Genomic DNA, 17,042 nt, shown 5'->3' on the forward strand with positions numbered 1-17,042 from the left:
CACTGGGGGTAAAAGACTCAAGTTAGGAAGGATTTTCAGTTTTTCTCATATAACCCTGTTTCAGATTTGCCATTCAGAGAAGGAACACACTCAAACTAAAAAAAAAATTAAAAGCACAATCCCTAATCATAGATTTAATTACCTAAAAGACTTTGAGATCTCATGGCATATAGCAGGAGCTCAATACTCATTGAACTATCAGCTAATATTTGTAGAATGCTTAGTATATACCATGTATTTTACATAACTGAAGAAACTGAAGAGGAAGATTAAGTCTTGAATTAAGAGAGCTCTTGAGGCTGTGATAATCTCTTGGGGATCATTCCTTTCTTCTTGGCAATTTTTCTTTTCTACTCACCTAAAGATTATCTCTATGAGTTATATAACAAATAAAGATTTGCTCTCTCACAGACTTCGGTGGTACTGTCCAAAAGCTCCTTACTTGACAACGTGTTCCAGGATTTGGAGGCCAAAATGTCTGACAATGGGTATCTGGGTTTTCTCAGCCAACCTCAAGCCACAGGGGACACAGATAGGGCACTTTTCTTTAAACTCCTCACAAAACTGAAACAAACAAAAAAAAAAGTTAGTATTTCCCTTAGGAAGCAAGTGAGAGTGGGGATTAAAAAAAATTTTTTTAGGGGCGCCTGGGTGGCTCAGAGGTTTAAGGACTCTGCCTTCGGCTCAGGTCATGATCCCAGGGTTCTGGGATGGAGCCCTGCATCGGGCTCTCTGTTCAGCAGGGAGCCTGCTTCCTCCTCTCTCTCTCTCTGCCTGCCTTTCTCCTGACTTGAGAGCTCTATCAAATAAATAAAAGCTTTAAAAAAAAATTTTTTTTTAAAAAAAGCTCCAACCTGTGATATATTTTTAAACTGCAAAATTTAGATCAATAATATATAAATAAAGAACTGATAAACATTCCTTTCACTTGGATAGTTATATTTTCTATGCTATGGCCAAATAATGTTGAAAAAAACAAGACTGACATAAACAAGCAAAAAATTATTTGCTAGAGTTATACCCCTGAAGTATATAGGGATGAAATGACAATTTCTAGGATTTACTTTAAAAAAAGGTAGGGGGAAGGAATAAAGCAAATGTGGCAAAATCTTTATAACTCCTGTAGTAGTATTCTCTTTACTTTGTGTATATTTTTAGTATTTCACAGTAAAAAAAAACTAATGAAACCCAACTTTTTCTCATTCCAAATCCTGTGGCATACATCTATGTTTTTAAAAGTAAAGTTTTTCCCAAATGATGTTCACTCTATAAAGTTAAAAGATTTAAAACACACACAGCACTTAACTGGAATTAATAAAAAAACTTTTAAAAAATGTATGCACAGGTGTTTTTTCCTAATGACCATCTCACACCCCACACAAATAGTCTGATGTGGGAATAAGTTCACATTTTATTAGCATCCCAATTTGTATTAGCATTCCCAAACTGTAACACAAAAGTCAGTCCCAGGAGCTGAGCATCCGGACTCAAGAAAACTACTTTCAGGAAACCAAAGTACCCTTGTTAAAATGCAAAGTAAGTGGTAGAAGTTCATCTTTGCGCAAAGCAGCCTGAGAACAGAACACAGTAAAAGAACATGGGGGGGGGTGAGAATTAGCCCAGAGATAACCCAAGACACAGAATAGGATTAATGAAGAGTCTAAAAAAGTAAATAAAGTGGCGCTGGGAGGCTGGAGCTCGAGTAGGACAAGTCACGAAGATGTAAGGAAACGTAATGCAGGGGAGACCGTCAAGAACGTAGCTAGCTGGTGTTGGGGACGTGATGGGCACGTGCACTACGGGAATGCTAGGGGATGTGGGGCTTCGGTAATAAAACAGAAGCATCCGGCTGTGGGGCGGGCTGAAGAAAAGTGGGGAAAGGAGAGGAGAGGGCAGCGGGAAGTGGCAGTGAGATGAGAAGCAGCAAGGAATCGGAAGGTCCCGAGAGAAGGGCAGGCGCGGCTAGAAGAGAAAGCCCGGAGTGAGAAGAGCCGCGGAGGGCGGGGAGGGGAAAGGCTAAGGCCCCCCGGGGTTGGGAAAGGAGGTCCAAGGGCCGCGTGGGCGGAAAACCAGCACGGCTTCAGGCGGCTGGGGCACCGCTGGGGTTGGGGGAGGGTCTTGGGGCAGGCCCGGGGCGCCAAACTCCATCTACCTTGAGGGCTTCCAGCCGGTAGCGCTGGGTGGAGCTGGGGTCCATCATGACCGTCACCGCTTTCACCAGCTGCTCACACAACGCATTCACTTGATCCATCGCCATGGCTAGTGCCACGCGCCGCAAGCGCGGTCCACGGCCGGCCCAGGAGCACGAGGTACCGACAGCTCCCTTCGCGGGACCACAAGCTGATACCGGGCCGCGGCGGGCTGGGGGGTGGGGAGCGAGAGGAGGAGCGTGAGCTGTATAAGCTCCAGCTTGCAAGGAACCGGGGTTGCGCACGCGCCCAACTCGCCACTGCGCACGCGCCCGCGGAAGTGGCGGCTCCGGTGTGACGGTTGCTTCTCGGTAGGCGGAGCGGAGGACGGAAGGGCAGCAGTGCGCAGGCGCTTCAACGGCCTTTTTGCTGCGCGCGCGCTGTCTGATCTCTGTTTGGAATGCTGGCTATTGAGCGCGCAAACCCTCTGTAGGCCGGCTGGGCAGTGCGGACGGTGCCCGCGTCAGTGGTCGACTGTGACCTGTGCTTCAATTTTCCGTCGTCACGGGAAATAAATCTCTCGAAGCCGACTGGTCCTCTCCTGGAAAGAGGGCAGATATTCAGGACTCCTTCACCTTCCTTCCAGTGGACAGCGAGCCTGGCATCGTTGGCGTCCGTGGTTGCCCGTTCTTCCAGGTGCTTTGCCACACTGGTAAGAGAATTTAGAACCGTTCAGTATCGCTGTTTTCAGACTTTTCATGTTGTCTTAGCTGTTGGTTCATGCTATAGCAGTGGCTGGTGGTGTCGTTGGGCCGAAATTCGGTGAAACAGAAGAGCATGCTTAGACGTAAGGCCCCGGTATGGTTCCCTAAGAGGAATTTTCTTGTGGGAAAACGGCATTTTCGGGGCACCTGGGTGGCTCAGTGGGTTGGGGCCTCTGCCTCGGCTCAGGTCATGATCCCAGGATCCTGGAATCGAGCCCCACATCGGGCTCTCTGCTCAGCGGGGAGCCTGCTTCTCCCTCTCTTTCTGCCTGCCTCTCTGCCTACTTGTGATCTCTGTTTGTCAAATAAATAAATTAAAAAAAAAAACGGCATTTTCGCTAGCTCATAAATCTCCCTCTTCAGTTATGCTTATTTTCCTTAGATGTGTTGTCGCCTGAACGGCACCAAACTTTGCACAGATGGTGATGAGTCGAGATATAATTGCAATTATTGAAGGTTTATGCAGTTTGGATCATTTGAAGTGCTACATATAAGACTTCAAAACTGTCCTCCTTATTCGGGAAGGGGGGTTTTTTGGCAGCGAGTGTGTTTCATTTTTCCATCTTTAAAAAGCTCTTGCTTTCTTCAGCACAATACATAACTTGCACGCTTGAGCAGCTTCATTATCTGTTGCAGTTTGAATATTGGTTTTTGTGTTTGTTTACTCAGTAAAGTGTTTGCTGGATTTAAATCACGTCTTCCTCTAACGCCATTTCTCCTATTTGCATCTAGCATGGTACTTCCCTGGTGGGTTTATATTTGTGTGTGTGTGTGTGTGACAGTGTGTTTACTGTTTTTATTCTGGCATTATCTGTTGGAGTGCAACACAAAAACCACTTCCTTTCATGGAAGGTGATTTCTGACATGTTACGGTTTTAACTTAACAAATATTTAAAGTTACACATTCTTCCAGTTTTCAGTGAGTAGAATTTACAAGGAATTAATGCCTTGATTACTCAGATTTTTTAATTCATTGTTTTTTTTTACATTAATCTTCTGTCATTGTTAGTTGCATGCCATTTTTTTCAAGGTGAATGTTAATGGTTGACGCTTCTTTTTAATACAGCCCAGTGCTTACTCAACTGTATAACCTATGTTTCTCATATTTAAATCAGGGATTACTGGTGTTTCCATAAGTATCTTAATTACTTTAAGTCAGTTGTTAGCAATCTCTGCTACGTATTAGAACTGCCTGGAGAGTTTTTAAAAATCACAATGTCCAGGTCACACCCTGTTTTGTTCTGTCTTGGTCTGTTAATAATAATGCCTTAAAACAATAAATAACATTTAAGTAACATTGATATTTGGTTTCTAACACCAGACATCCTAATTTAATTGGTATGGGTGTGTTTTGTGCTATCACAGCCTAGCAATAATAATGCTATGGTTAGAAATGTTGTGGCGGGGGGGGGGGGGTTGCTCCTGGTTGGCCTTCAGTGGGTTAAGCCTCTGCCTTTGGCTCAGGTCATAATCTCAGGGTCCTGGGATCTAGCCCCACATCAGGCTCTCTGCTCAATGGAGAGCCTGCTCTTTCTCTCTTTCTGCCTACCTCTGTGCCTACTTGTGATCCCTGTCAAATAAATAAGTAAAATCTTAAAAAAAGAAAAGAAAAAAAATGTTTGGGGCACTCACCTAGGCTCCAGTGAGCTTCCCACAGACATCTCCTCTTTCCAAACCAGTGTCTTATGGTTCTTAGCATGATTGCAGGATACTTTAGCAGGTGACCCTCAGGAAACTTTGAAGAAGTTTATTCCTTACAAGCCCTAGAGCTAACAAGACACAGCAGTTGGCCACAGCACAAGATTACCAGTACAGAGAGAGCAAGCTAGCATAGGCCCAGGATTCTACTTTCACTGGGATTGAGGGTGGCAATCAAGAATTTCATGGGTGAACTTAAAAAATAAGAGCAGGAGGGGTGCCTGAGTGTCTGCCTTTGACTCAGATCATGATCTCTGGATCCTGGGATTGAGCCCCATGGGGGGGATCCCTGATCAGTGGGGCATCTGCTTCTCCCTCCCCAAATCACCCCCCTGCATTTGTCCTCTCTCTCAATCAAATAAAATCTTTAAAAAAAGAAAAAAAAAAAAGAAAAAAGCGGGAATTTAAAGTGCAGGAAGACAGAAAAAAGGAAAACAAAAAAGTAAGCACCCAAAAATGTCCAGTTATTGAAATCAACCAAGAATTCTAAAACAAAGGAGTGCTCAGTTGGGCCTGGCACTTTAGTCATTTGTCTGGCTGTGTGTTTATTCAAGATAGTCCTCTTTGGGGGCGCCTGGGTGGCTCAGTGGGTTGGGTCTCTGCCTTGGGCTTAGATCGTAGTCTCAGTATCCTGGGATTGAGCCCTGCATCAGACACTCTGCTCAGCGGAGGGTCTGCTTCCCCCTCTCGCTGCCTGCTTGTGATCTCTCTCTGTCAAATAAATAGAAAAATCTTTTAAAGATTTTTATTTATTTATTTGATACACAGAGAGAGATCACAAGCAGGCAGAGAGGCAGGCAGAGAGAGAGGGGGAAGCAGGCTCCCCACTGAGCGGAGAGCCCGATGCGGGGCTCGATCCCAGGACCCTGAGACCATGACCTGAGCTGAAGGCAGAGGCTTAAACCACTGAGCCAACCAGGCGCCCCAATAGAAAAATCTTTAAAAAAAAAAAAAAAAAAAAGGTAGTCATCTTTGAAGTGGATGCCTCTGCAATCCAAGCTTAAATCAGGCATCTCCCTTATGAAAAAGGGATGGGGGAGAACAACTGTCAGGGTTTACACAACAATCTACCCTGTGATGCCAGAGTCCATGATGAGGACATTAACTGCCTGGATAAAGCTGGTATGTTAAAAGTCAGGGTTAAATAATTATACAGGCCATAGTTTGAAATGCAGTCTCTAGACATTGTCCCAAACTTGAAAGAGTCCAGCCATGAAAGTAGGCCAATGATCCCGACTATTTGGCTAGCCCTGGAAATCTGCTCAAGGATTCGGGTAATACTGTGAAATATTTTAACATCTTCAGCCATATGGCTTAAGTAGGTTTGAGCCTGTCCTGATTGCTAGAGTGTTTCATATTCAAAGGAACCAGTTTCTTAGTCCTGAGAATAATTAAGGGGTTGGGTCTCATTTCAGAAGGTGGTCATGCAGTTGGGTTCCCCAAGGTAAGCCTTGTTTTTTGTTGTTGTTGTTGTTTTGTTTTGTTTTGTTTAAAAAAAAAAGTAAATTTCAAGATCTTACTGGCTTTAATCAAAGGTTGTGAATTGGGCAGCATCCCATCTAACAAAAAGAAACCTAGGAGTTGTACAAAATGAAAGACTTCTATAGGGGCAGAAGGGATCATGACAAGAAAGTTACTGTCAGAGTGGATTGTTTCAAGCAAGGCCACCTTCTTTTTGGGGGAAGTCGAGGCAGTAGTGCTGACCAGGAAATTCCAGACTGACAGGTTAAGATTACATGCTGGAAGAGGCTAAAACTGAAATTAGGTACACTCTGGTTTGGTGACATGCACTTGGTATAAGTGACTCCAGTTTGGGCCTGCTCTCTCTCTTTTAACAGGCCTACATGGTAGAAGTATGTGCTTCAGGCATTTAATAAGAGGTATTTCTATGGAAACAAAAGGAATAAAAACAAAGGTTAATATTTGGAGGAGATTATAATCGCAGTTTCTGAGTTCTGAAGGCAGCAGTTGGGGAGATTTCTAGATGTCAGGCTCGACGCTCTTCAGATGGAGTGAAGGCAGACAGGGGCAATCTTAAATTTTCCTGGTTTGCAGTTTGAATTGCTCTGGTGATCTTTTCTGAGTGGCCCACATAATAACAGGAACAAAAATTGTCTATACATGAACTATTGTGGTGATGTCTCTTAAGTTTATATCAAGTCCCACTTCAGTTTACATGGCTTTGGGAAAGGGCAATTTTAGTTCTCAGTGTTTCCAAGGGTAGGATAACACTTGGAAATGTTAGTTTGAAGAGTTGTAGCCAAATATTGGAGGAAACTAGAATTCAGGATCCAGTCCAGTTTAGAGGTAGAAAACAAAATCTCAGAGACAAATAACAGCAATAGAATCTGATTTCCACAAAGCTGTGTTACTGAAACATTCTTTGTCTCAAAATCACCCCCATTTCTATCAGAGATAGTTGAAGTAAGCCTAATTTGTTTGTAAAATAAGTCTAATCTCATTAAACTTGGTTGATTGTTTATATGATTGCAGCAAGAATTTACATAATTGCGGCAAGAATTGACCATAGAGACTTTTAAGTCTGCTTTGCTGGAACTTTTCATAAGGAATCTCAGATTGCTTTTAAAAGCTTCTCAAGTCTAGGAAGCCAATCCAGAAACCTGCCAGTAGGCCTTGCCTGCAATACTTATAAATTTGGGTGAATTCCTCTCTTCCTGAGGTTCCTAAAATAACCTGAGGTTCCTGGGCTTGCCAGGAAGTGACCTTCCTTAGGAGGGCTATTGGGAACTCTGTAAGTAAGGTACCAAGCTGATTTTTCAAGGAGCTTTATGGGCTCCATGAAGTCAACCTTAGTTCCTTAACTACTATATCTATGTATGTCTTTCTCAAATATGGCATCCAGTGAAAGTCTGGGCTGTATAACCATATTTTCCATTTGGGTCCTGTTATAAGAAGAACAGATCCTTATTGAATTTATGCAGATAATTATATTGTCACAAAAGTAAGAATATTAACTGACAGTTTTCTACTTCTGGAGGGATCAGATAGGGAGAAAAAGTAATGGTTTCATCTGTGTTCTTAAAAGTATACTTTACCAAATTGCTATAAGTCAGAGATAGCTTAAGAAAAGAGGTTCTTAAAACTGGAAAAAACAGAACATTGAAGAACCAACGATGTTTCATATAAAAAAAAGTCATAAAAAATTATAATCATCCTTATCAGCTTATTCAGTCCCATGGCATTCTTGTTGATTTTTTGGGGAACAGTTTTGTGAAACCATTAGTTTCTTTATAAGTGTTCAATCAGTTCTTACCCAGTTCAGTTGTATGATCTAAAAGTTATCAGAAATCTTGGGGCACCTGAGTGGCTCAGTGGGTTAAAACCTCTGCCTTCGGCTCAGGACATGATCCCAGGGTCCTGGGATCAAGCCCCACATCGTGCTCTCTGCTCAGCGGGGAGCCTGCTTCCTCCTCTCTCTCTGCCTGCCTCTCTGTCTACTTGTGATCTCTGAGTGTCAAATAAATAAATAAAATCTTTAAAAAAATAAAAAAATAAAAGTTATCAGAAATCTTTATTCTAGAGTACTTGTCAGTGTCCTTTCCATGAATTTCTGGAAGATGAAACACATTTGCAAACAACTGTAAATGACAAAAGACTTAAAAATGTCCATAGTTTAAGATATCCTGAGAGCTCATTATAATGCAGTTGACAAGGAAATTTGGTATTTCTGTGACACAACATCCCTTTTTAGAGAGGGGGAGGAGCAGAGGGAGAGAGAGAATCCCAAGCAGACTCCATGCTCAGAGGGGACTTTAACATGGGATCAATCTCACAGCCCTGAGATCATGACCTGAGCTGAAACCTAGAGTCAGACGCTTAACCACCTAAGCCGTGGCGCCCCAAGTGACACATAACATTTTAAAATAATAATTAGAATTAAGGTTAATAATATATCCGGGGTGCCTGGGTGGCTCAGTGGGTTAAAGCCTCTGCCTTCGGCTCAGGTCATGATCCCAGGGTGCTGGGATGGAGCCCTGCATTGGGTTCTCTGCTCAGCAGGGAGCCTCCTTCCCCCTCTCTCTTCTTGCCTCTCCGCCTACTTGTGATCTCTGTCAAATAAATCAATAAAATCTTTTTTAAAAATATTAATAATATAATTTTAGTAATTTCATGTTTCTTAAATGCTTATATATCCATACAAGGATATGCATAAAGAAGGTTTAGTATTATTTCATATTTAACATATCATATGCAGGTGAACCCCACTATCTGAAAGTAAAGCATTCCTTTTTTTTTTTTTTTTTAAGATTTTATTTATTTATTTATTTATTTGAGAGAGAGACAGAGATAGCAAAAGAGAACACAAGCGGGGAGGAGAGGGAGGAGCTGAGCCAGGAGCCCCATTTGGGGCTCTATCCTAGGACCCTGGGGTCATGACCTGAGGCAGATGGTTAACCAACTGAGGCTCTCAGGCACCCCCGTGAAAGTAGAGCGTTCCTATGAAACCTTTCATAAACCAAAATGGTGTAAAGCAAAAAAGCAATTACCATTTGTTTATATGGAAAAGTTTTTAAGCATTCTCAGACTTAAAAAATAACCTCTCAAACTTTTCTGATACCTTAGAATCAGTCCTGTAAATAATAAATTACCTTTATTTTTTTAGTTTCCTGATGGTTATTGCTGAAGGGAATCTTGCAATCATAATAAGAACAGTAATGGTCATTCCGTTGTATCTTTTCCTTTGGAAAGGGGAGATGTCTGTGGGAAGCTCACTGGGGCCCCGGTAAGTGCCCCCAGCCATTTCTAGCTCATAGCATTACTATCAATAGGTTGAGATGGCACAAACACAACCATACTAATTAAATTAGGATGTCTGGTGGTAGATGCCACATTATTTAAATGCCTGGTGTCTGGTGGTAGATGCCACATTATTTAAATGTTCTTAGATTGGGAGGCACCTGGCTGGCTCAATTCATAGAGCATGCAACTTGATCTTGGGGTTGTAACTTCAAGCCCCACGTTAGACATAGTGCTTTCTTTAAGAAAAATGATTCTAATCTGCAGCAAAGTTGGGAGCCACTGCTTTAGTTTACATTCCTTCTTCCAGATTCCTGACAATGCTAAATGAGAGCATTATTCTGTATCCACTACCAAGCATATAAATTTTGATCTTCCGATCTATGATCCATACCTTTATGTATGTTTGTATGTGAATAGTATGTAGTATTTTCTTTTTTTTTTTTTTAAGATTTTATTTATTTATTTGACAGACAGAGATCACAAGTAGGCAGAGAGGCAGGCAGAGAGAGAGAGAGAGAGAGGAGGAAGCAGGCTCCCTGCTGAGCAGAGAGCCCGATGCGGGGCTCGATCCCAGGACCCTGAGACCATGACCTGAGCCGAAAGCAGAGGCTTTAACCCACTGAGCCACCCAGGCACCCCAGTATGTAGTATTTTCTTTTGCCTTCAAAAGTTTATATAAATGAATAGAAAATCACTGTTAGAACACTGTGAAGTATTACAGGCAATACCCACTGATAGGTACTTAATGTTGAAAGTTTGAGGAAAACCAGGATCTTTATATAATCTCAAAGTATCTCCCCTAAGATAACAATTAAAAAACTTAAAATAGTAACTTTACCATGGGAAACCTGGCAAACTATCACAACTAAATGATCATGGTTAACACCACAAGAGTAATAACAGCTTTTGATATCATGTATCTCAATATGATACATTGAGACGAGTACATCACTTGCATAATATTCATGCCAAAATATGTAGCCTTAATATAATCAAGAGAAAACATTGGACAAGCCTAAATCGAGAGACATTCTCAAAGTAAAAGACTAGTTCTCTTCAAAAGTGCCAACATCCTGAAAAATAAGGGAAGACTGAGGAACTGTCACAAATTGTAGAAGACTAAGGAGACATGATGACCTAAGCTTTACTACCTTCCTAAAATTGTACCAATTTATATATTATTCTCCTACCAGCAGTATATGAATATGCCTGTTTCATTCTTGTTAATATCCATGCTCATGATAACTCAACAGTGGAAGAACAGAAATTACTGTTTCCTTGGCACTTCGGATTAGGTGTCTTTTCTGACTATAAAATATTGTCTTTCAGAAAAATGGCTACCGGACAGGACCGAGTAGTTGTCCTAGTGGACATGGACTGTTTTTTTGTTCAAGTGGAACAGCGGCAGAATCCTCATTTGAGGAATAAACCTTGTGCAGTTGTCCAGTACAAGTCATGGAAGGGTGGTGGGTATGTATCATAGCTATTGTAACTGCCAACTGTTTTATTCTATAAGAATACATGACAGTGTGTTAGGTCCTGTTTTTGGGATCTCTGAACTGCTATGTTTGAGATGGAATAGTGGCATCTGTGACCAAAAAGTTTCTGCTATCACGTTTATAGCCCATTCGGTTAAATTTTATTTTTGTTTGTGATCTTGTAATATTTATCTGTTTTTTATTTATCTTTTTTTTTTTTTCCCTAACCTTAGAATAGTTGCAGTGAGTTATGAAGCTCGTGCATTTGGGGTCACTAGAAGCATGTGGGCAGATGATGCTAAGAAGTTATGTCCTGATCTTCTGTTGGCACAAGTTCGTGAGTCCCGTGGGAAAGCTGACCTCACCAAGTAAGAAGGAAAGAATGTTTAGGGGAATGGAAGAATTGGAAATAATATTCTATGAGGCTAGGAACTGATATTTCAAATTTGTGTTGTATAATTAATACCTGACAGAGTTCCTTTGGACAGCCAGCTTTTCTCTTTGAAATGAAAATAGATTTTGATACTATGTTTCAAAAACAGTGCAGTCATTACAGCCTTTAACAAGTTGCTGCCCTTAACACCGCTTCAGTTCCTTAATTGTTTAAAAATTGGTGTTATATTTAAAAATACCAGTTTCCATGTTCTTAGACCAAAAGTCTGGTTTGAAGTGATTAGATTGACTGAAACTAAGTTTTTCCAGAGAAGGATGAGTCAAACTGACGTAGTACAGTATCTACAGTTGCTTGCTAGAACTGAACAATCTCAAAGGAGATTAACTCTGTGTTTGAAGTGAGCTGTCACTCCCCAGATTTTAGAACATTAGTCTATATGGGCATGGCCACGCTCCAACCATTAATAATAATCCTAATGGATAGTATATATTGAGCATTTGTCCTATGCCAGCCTGTGTTAAACTCTCCATAGGCAAGATCTCTTAAATATCATGTTATTATAACATAGACTCTAGAATTACCCATCCCCTTACCTCCATAAAGAAAGAAGTTTAGAGAGCTTAAATAATATAAGTTCACACAGTTAGAAAATAGAAGGCTGAGGATTCAGGGGGTTTTTTAGATTTCAGTAGCCATATTCTCGCAGTTTACTCTACCATGTAGTGTGGTGTGTAGCAGTCATGATTTGACTTAAGACTTACAGTATTCCTGAATTCACCTATGAATTACAAGTCTAAAGGTGGTGTGCCATAACCAACTTCACCCTGGAGTTATTGCCAGAAGAGAAGACAGATTTACTGAAGATGAATATCTTAACCCTAAAATAACATTAATGCACCTAATAGACTACACTGCATTGAATAGACCTTTGGGCTGGTAAAGACAATGTGACTTCCCCAGAAATATAGTTGATTTCTGAGTGTGATTTTGAAAAGCTGCATGCTTTAAACTGGATCATTTCTTTTACTCTTAAAATCTTCATCAAGTAGGGATGCCTTGGTGGCTCAGTTGGTTAAGCATCTGCCTTTGGCTCAGGTCATGATCCCAGGGTTCTGGGATCAAGTCCCACAGTGGGTTCCTTGCTTGGCAGGAAGCCAGTTCTCCCTCTGCCTGCCACTCCCCCTGCTTGTGTTCTATCCCCCTCTCTCTGTCTCTCTGACAAATAAATAAAATCTTTAAAAAAAAAATCTTCACAATTTAAAATTGTTTTAATAATTAACTTGTGATACCAAGTTATAAATTATGATTTGCAGAAATGTATACAAATAAATTTTATCAAATATTCTTAAGATACTTTGGAGTAAGTTGCCCGAGAGGCCATGGAGGAACACCAGCTACTGCAATAAGGTGTTCTTTCCTCACTTTGTGTGTGCATTTGTGTGTGTGTATCATGTTCTCATGCTCTTGCACACACTAGCACTCTTTTTTTCCTTTGAGGTATGACTATCCTTTCCAGCACAAATAATGATTAAAAGGAAAAAAAGCCAAATATTTTTCTAATTCTTTTGAAGATGCTTTAGAACAATAATTATACTAGTTTTTATAGATGTCTTTATGAAATGGTGCAAATATTTCCATTTTTATGATCTATCAGGAACAAAGCACTTACTGTAAATTCCATAGCAGGTTCAAAGCAATAAAATATGCACATATTGCCATAGGAAACTAGCCATCTACAGCCAGAAGAGCTGCTTGTTATGATTTAAATAGGAGGTATATGGTGAAATTGGTATCCTCTAAAGAAGGATGTCACCACATTCCAAGCATTTATCTTCAGTTTGATTATTTGAATGTTAGTATACCCAGAACTGATTGGACTTGGTTAGTTGGTTGGATGTGTGTGTGTGTGTGTGTAGTAAGGACCAGCTCACATGTTGTTCCAACTCACTATTAACTGAAATATAAAATCCTAATGTCACTTTGTTAATTTAAAATGAGAAACACTGTCTTGAGAAATACCAGATACTTGGGTTCACAAATCAGGGCGGTGTTTCCTGTAAGTTATGTCTTATTTGAAGACAAAAGTAGAAGCAGAAAATACATAATGGATATATGAAAATTAAAAAAAAGAATAGGTGATCTTAGTAAAATGTAGTTGAACAAGTTTGAAGCATTTCTTTCCTTTTGGAGAGAGCCACAAAAACATGTTTATGGTCTGGATGCTTTCCACCTTCATAGTGCTAGAGTCACTAAACATGTTTGCCTCCATTGTTCTTCTTTTTCTTTGCTTCTGTTATTGACCATCCATCTGTCTGTGCATTGATCCCTTCATTTGGGTTACTGTCTCATCTCTGCCAAACCATTGCTCCCTTTAAGGAGACCTTACACTGGTGATATATATGATTCTATTATGAGATAGAGGGGATGGGGGCTGACAGTCACTATGTTGCCTTCATTTATTGCCTACACATATGATAATCCGTATACTTTTTAGGTACCGGGAAGCCAGTGTGGAAGTGATGGGGGTAATGTCTCGTTTTGCTGTGATTGAACGTGCCAGCATTGATGAGGCTTATATAGACCTGACGGGTGCTGTACAAGAAAGACTACAAAAGCTACAAGGGCAACCTATCTCAGCTGACCTGTTGCCAACCACCTACATTGAAGGGTTGCCCCAAGGCCCTACAACAGCAGAAGGGACTGATCAGAAAGGTACTTCCATAGCATCATATTGCTTCTGCTTCCTGCCTTTGGAATCTGCTTTGCTTGGTCACGCTGATCCTTCTTGGATTGATTGAAAGGAAACTTAAACTACAACCTGAATGAATCACAAGGACTCACGTGGAAGGATATACAAATTCTCTTATCTTTCCAGGTATATGGATGTTGAGAATCTGTGGAATCTGTATGAAATCAAGTTTCTATTTAGATAAAATGAGAACAGGTTTGAGTTATCAGTAAACTGAGCACTTTTGTCATTTGTAGGTTAATTTATAACATTGTAACTTGGTTTCTTTTAAGTTTAAGGTGGGGGGCGCCTGGGTGGCTCAGTGGGTTAAGCTGCTGCCTTCGGCTCAGGTCATGATCTCAGGGTCCTGGGATCGAGTCCTGCATCGGGCTCTCTGCATGGCGGGGAGCCTGCTTCCTCCTCTCTCTCTCTCTCTCTCTGCCTACTTGTGATCTCTCTCTGTCAAATAAATAAATAAAATCTTTAAGGGGGACCTCAAGTACAGGGAGTTGAGTCACTCAAAATCTCTTTTACTTTTTTTTTTTTTTTTTTAAGGATTTCTTTTATTTGTCAGAGAGAGAGAGCACAAGCAGAGGGAGAAGCAGGCTCTCCACTGAGCAAGAAGTCCGATGTGGGACTCAATCTTGGGATCTTGGAATCTTGACCTCAGCCAAAGGTAGGCGCTTAACTGACTGAGCTACCCAGGCGTCCCTGAGTCACTCAAAATTTCTGATCAATTCATAGTAAAATACTAGGGCGCATGGGTGGCTCAGGCTGTTAAGTGTCTGCCTTCAGCTTAGGTCATAATCCCAGAGTCCTGGGATCGAGCTCAGCAGGGAGCCTGCTTTTTCTGTTCCCTCTGCCCCTTCTTTCCCCTCACCACCGCTTATGTGCTCTCTATCAAATAAATAATAAAATCTTTAAAGAAAATGTGTAGTAAAATATCAATGGGCTATGCAAAACCTCTTTTGTTTTATTTATTTTCCTTACTTTCCCCTTCATAGTGATTTCCCCCCACTACCTCCCTACCTGGCCCACCCTCTGTGTGGTGTATGTGTTTGGTGTATCTTTTGTGTTTTGTGTTTGTGGTGTATGTTTTTGGTGTATCTTTTTAAATTTGTATGTCTTTACATATTGTACAGTGTTGCTTTGTGTATATGCTTTTAAAATTTGTGCTTTTTAATTAAAAGATAGAATTGTGTTATAGATCTTTTTGTGTGTGTGTATGTGTGTGTGTGTTATAGATCTTATTCTTGTTTTTTTAATTAATATTTAAATTTTAATTCCAGTATGGTTAGCATACAGTGTAGATCTCATTCTTTTTCTTGATTTTCCTTCAGTGGTGATTTTATAGATCTTTCCATGTAGTTGTATTTATGTGTAATTGATTGCTCTTAATTGTAGCATATATCCACGGTATGGACCTATCATATTTACATGTTTTTTACCAATCTTCTAGTGATGAACTCATTTGTTTCTTATGGTTTTTTACTGTTGATATGATAAATGTCCTCATTCATCCTCTTTTGAACTTATTCAGGGGTTTCTCTGAGGAATGTTTTCAGGAGTAGACTGCTAGGTCATAAACCATACACATGCTTAGTTTCACTAAATACTGCCAGATTGTTTCCCAGAATGGCTATAACAGTTACCCTAATCTTGAAGTACAAAAGAATTCCTATTGCCCTTATATCGTCACCAGCAATTGCTGTTTTCTTTTTCTTTTTTTTTTTTAAGATTTTATTTGACACAGAGAGAATGAGCACAAGTAGGGGGAGCAGTAGGCGGAGGGAGAAGCAGGCTCCACGCTGATCAGGGAGCCTGATGTGGGGCTCAATCCCAGGACCCCGGGACCATGACCTGGGCCGAAGGCAGACGCTCCACAACTGAGCCACCCAGGCATCCCAATTGCTGTTTTCTAATGTTTAAAATATATACATATCTATTTATAGATATATATAGATATATATAGATAGATAGATTTTTTTTTTTTTAAGATTTATTTACTTGACAGAGACACAGCAAGAGAGGGAACACAAGCAAGGGGAGTGGGAGAGGGAGAAGCAGGCTTCCTGCTGAGCAGGACTCTAGGATCATGATCCGAAGCTGAAGGCAGACTAACAACTGAGCCACCCAAGCACCCCTAAAAACATTTTCAATGTGATGGCTATAAAGTGGTATTTCATGTTTTTGGTTTGTTTAAATATATATTCTCTATTTACCAATTGAAGTTGAGCATTTCTTCATATACTTGTTAGTTAATTGAGTAAGATTCTATGCATTCATGTGTTGTTAGTTCCTAAATGCTTTAAATTTTTTTATTGCTATCGTTTTACATTTTTTCTATTATATTTTATACTTGGTTATTGATGTGTAGGGAAAGGACAAGTGATTTTTTTTTTATAAGTTCATCTTTATTTTACCTACGTGAAAAAACTTGTATTATACAGGCATAACTCAGAGATATTTCGGTAACCAAACTATCCACAACCAAATATCTCAGTAAAGTAAGTCAGGTTAATTTTTTGGTTTCCTAGTGCATATAGAAGTTATGTTTATACTATACTGTCATCTATTAAGTGTACAAAGTGTTGTTTGTTTGTTTATAAGTAGACTGCACGTCCAATGTGGAGCCCAGCACAGGGTTTGAGCTCGCAACCCTCAGATCAAGAGTTAGACGCTTAACCGACTGAGCCATCCAGGCACCATAGTGTCATATCTTTAAATGTACATACCTTAATTTTAAAAAACTTTGTGCTATAAAATGCTAACCACCTGACCTTTCAGCAAGTTGTAATCACTGATTACAGATCACTATAACAAATATAACAATAATGAAAAGGTTTGAGATATTGTGAGGATTACCAAAATGTAACATAAAGATACAAAGTGAACAAATGCTTTTGGGAAAATGGTGCCAATATATTTACTTCTTGTGGGGTTGACACAAATCTTTAGTTTATAAAAACACATTGAAGCAAGGCACAAAAAATCAAGATATGCCTGTAATCTGCATGACAATGCTTTTAATAAATTTACTCGACGGTTAAAAATAATTTCTTAAAATTAGGGCAACAGGCACCTGGGTGG

General features: G+C 40.3%; 2 protein-coding genes across 9 annotated transcripts in view; one reads left to right on the forward strand and one right to left on the reverse strand.

Annotated features, from left to right (window-relative positions):
* Positions 1-2,441, reverse strand: part of XPO5 (exportin 5) — a 46,778-nt gene extending 44,337 nt beyond the window's left edge. For both annotated transcript variants that reach the window (XM_045071095.1, XM_045071094.1), the window contains exons 1-2: positions 2,153-2,441; positions 443-564 (exon numbers count right to left, since the gene is read on the reverse strand). In XM_045071095.1, the coding sequence (XP_044927030.1) occupies positions 443-564; positions 2,153-2,257 (227 nt within the window). In that variant the 5' untranslated portion in view covers positions 2,258-2,441. The remainder of the gene's footprint in view (positions 1-442; positions 565-2,152) is intronic.
* Positions 2,442-2,575: 134 nt separating this feature from the next.
* The window catches only part of POLH (DNA polymerase eta), a 35,100-nt gene continuing 20,633 nt past the window's right edge, over positions 2,576-17,042 (forward strand). For 3 of the 7 annotated variants that reach the window (XM_045071096.1, XM_045071097.1, XM_013061917.2), the window contains exons 1-4: positions 2,576-2,841; positions 10,682-10,822; positions 11,064-11,198; positions 13,719-13,936. In XM_045071096.1, coding sequence (XP_044927031.1) covers positions 10,686-10,822; positions 11,064-11,198; positions 13,719-13,936 — 490 coding nt within the window. In that variant the 5' untranslated portion in view covers positions 2,576-2,841; positions 10,682-10,685. The other 4 variants (XM_004739816.3, XM_045071098.1, XM_013061919.2 and 1 more) reach the window with 4 other exon arrangements.

This window comes from Mustela putorius, unplaced genomic scaffold (genome assembly GCF_011764305.1).
Source record: "Mustela putorius furo isolate JIRA1106 unplaced genomic scaffold, ASM1176430v1.1 tig00003983_pilon_pilon_pilon, whole genome shotgun sequence".
In the NCBI taxonomy this organism is placed as follows: domain Eukaryota; kingdom Metazoa; phylum Chordata; class Mammalia; order Carnivora; family Mustelidae; genus Mustela; species Mustela putorius.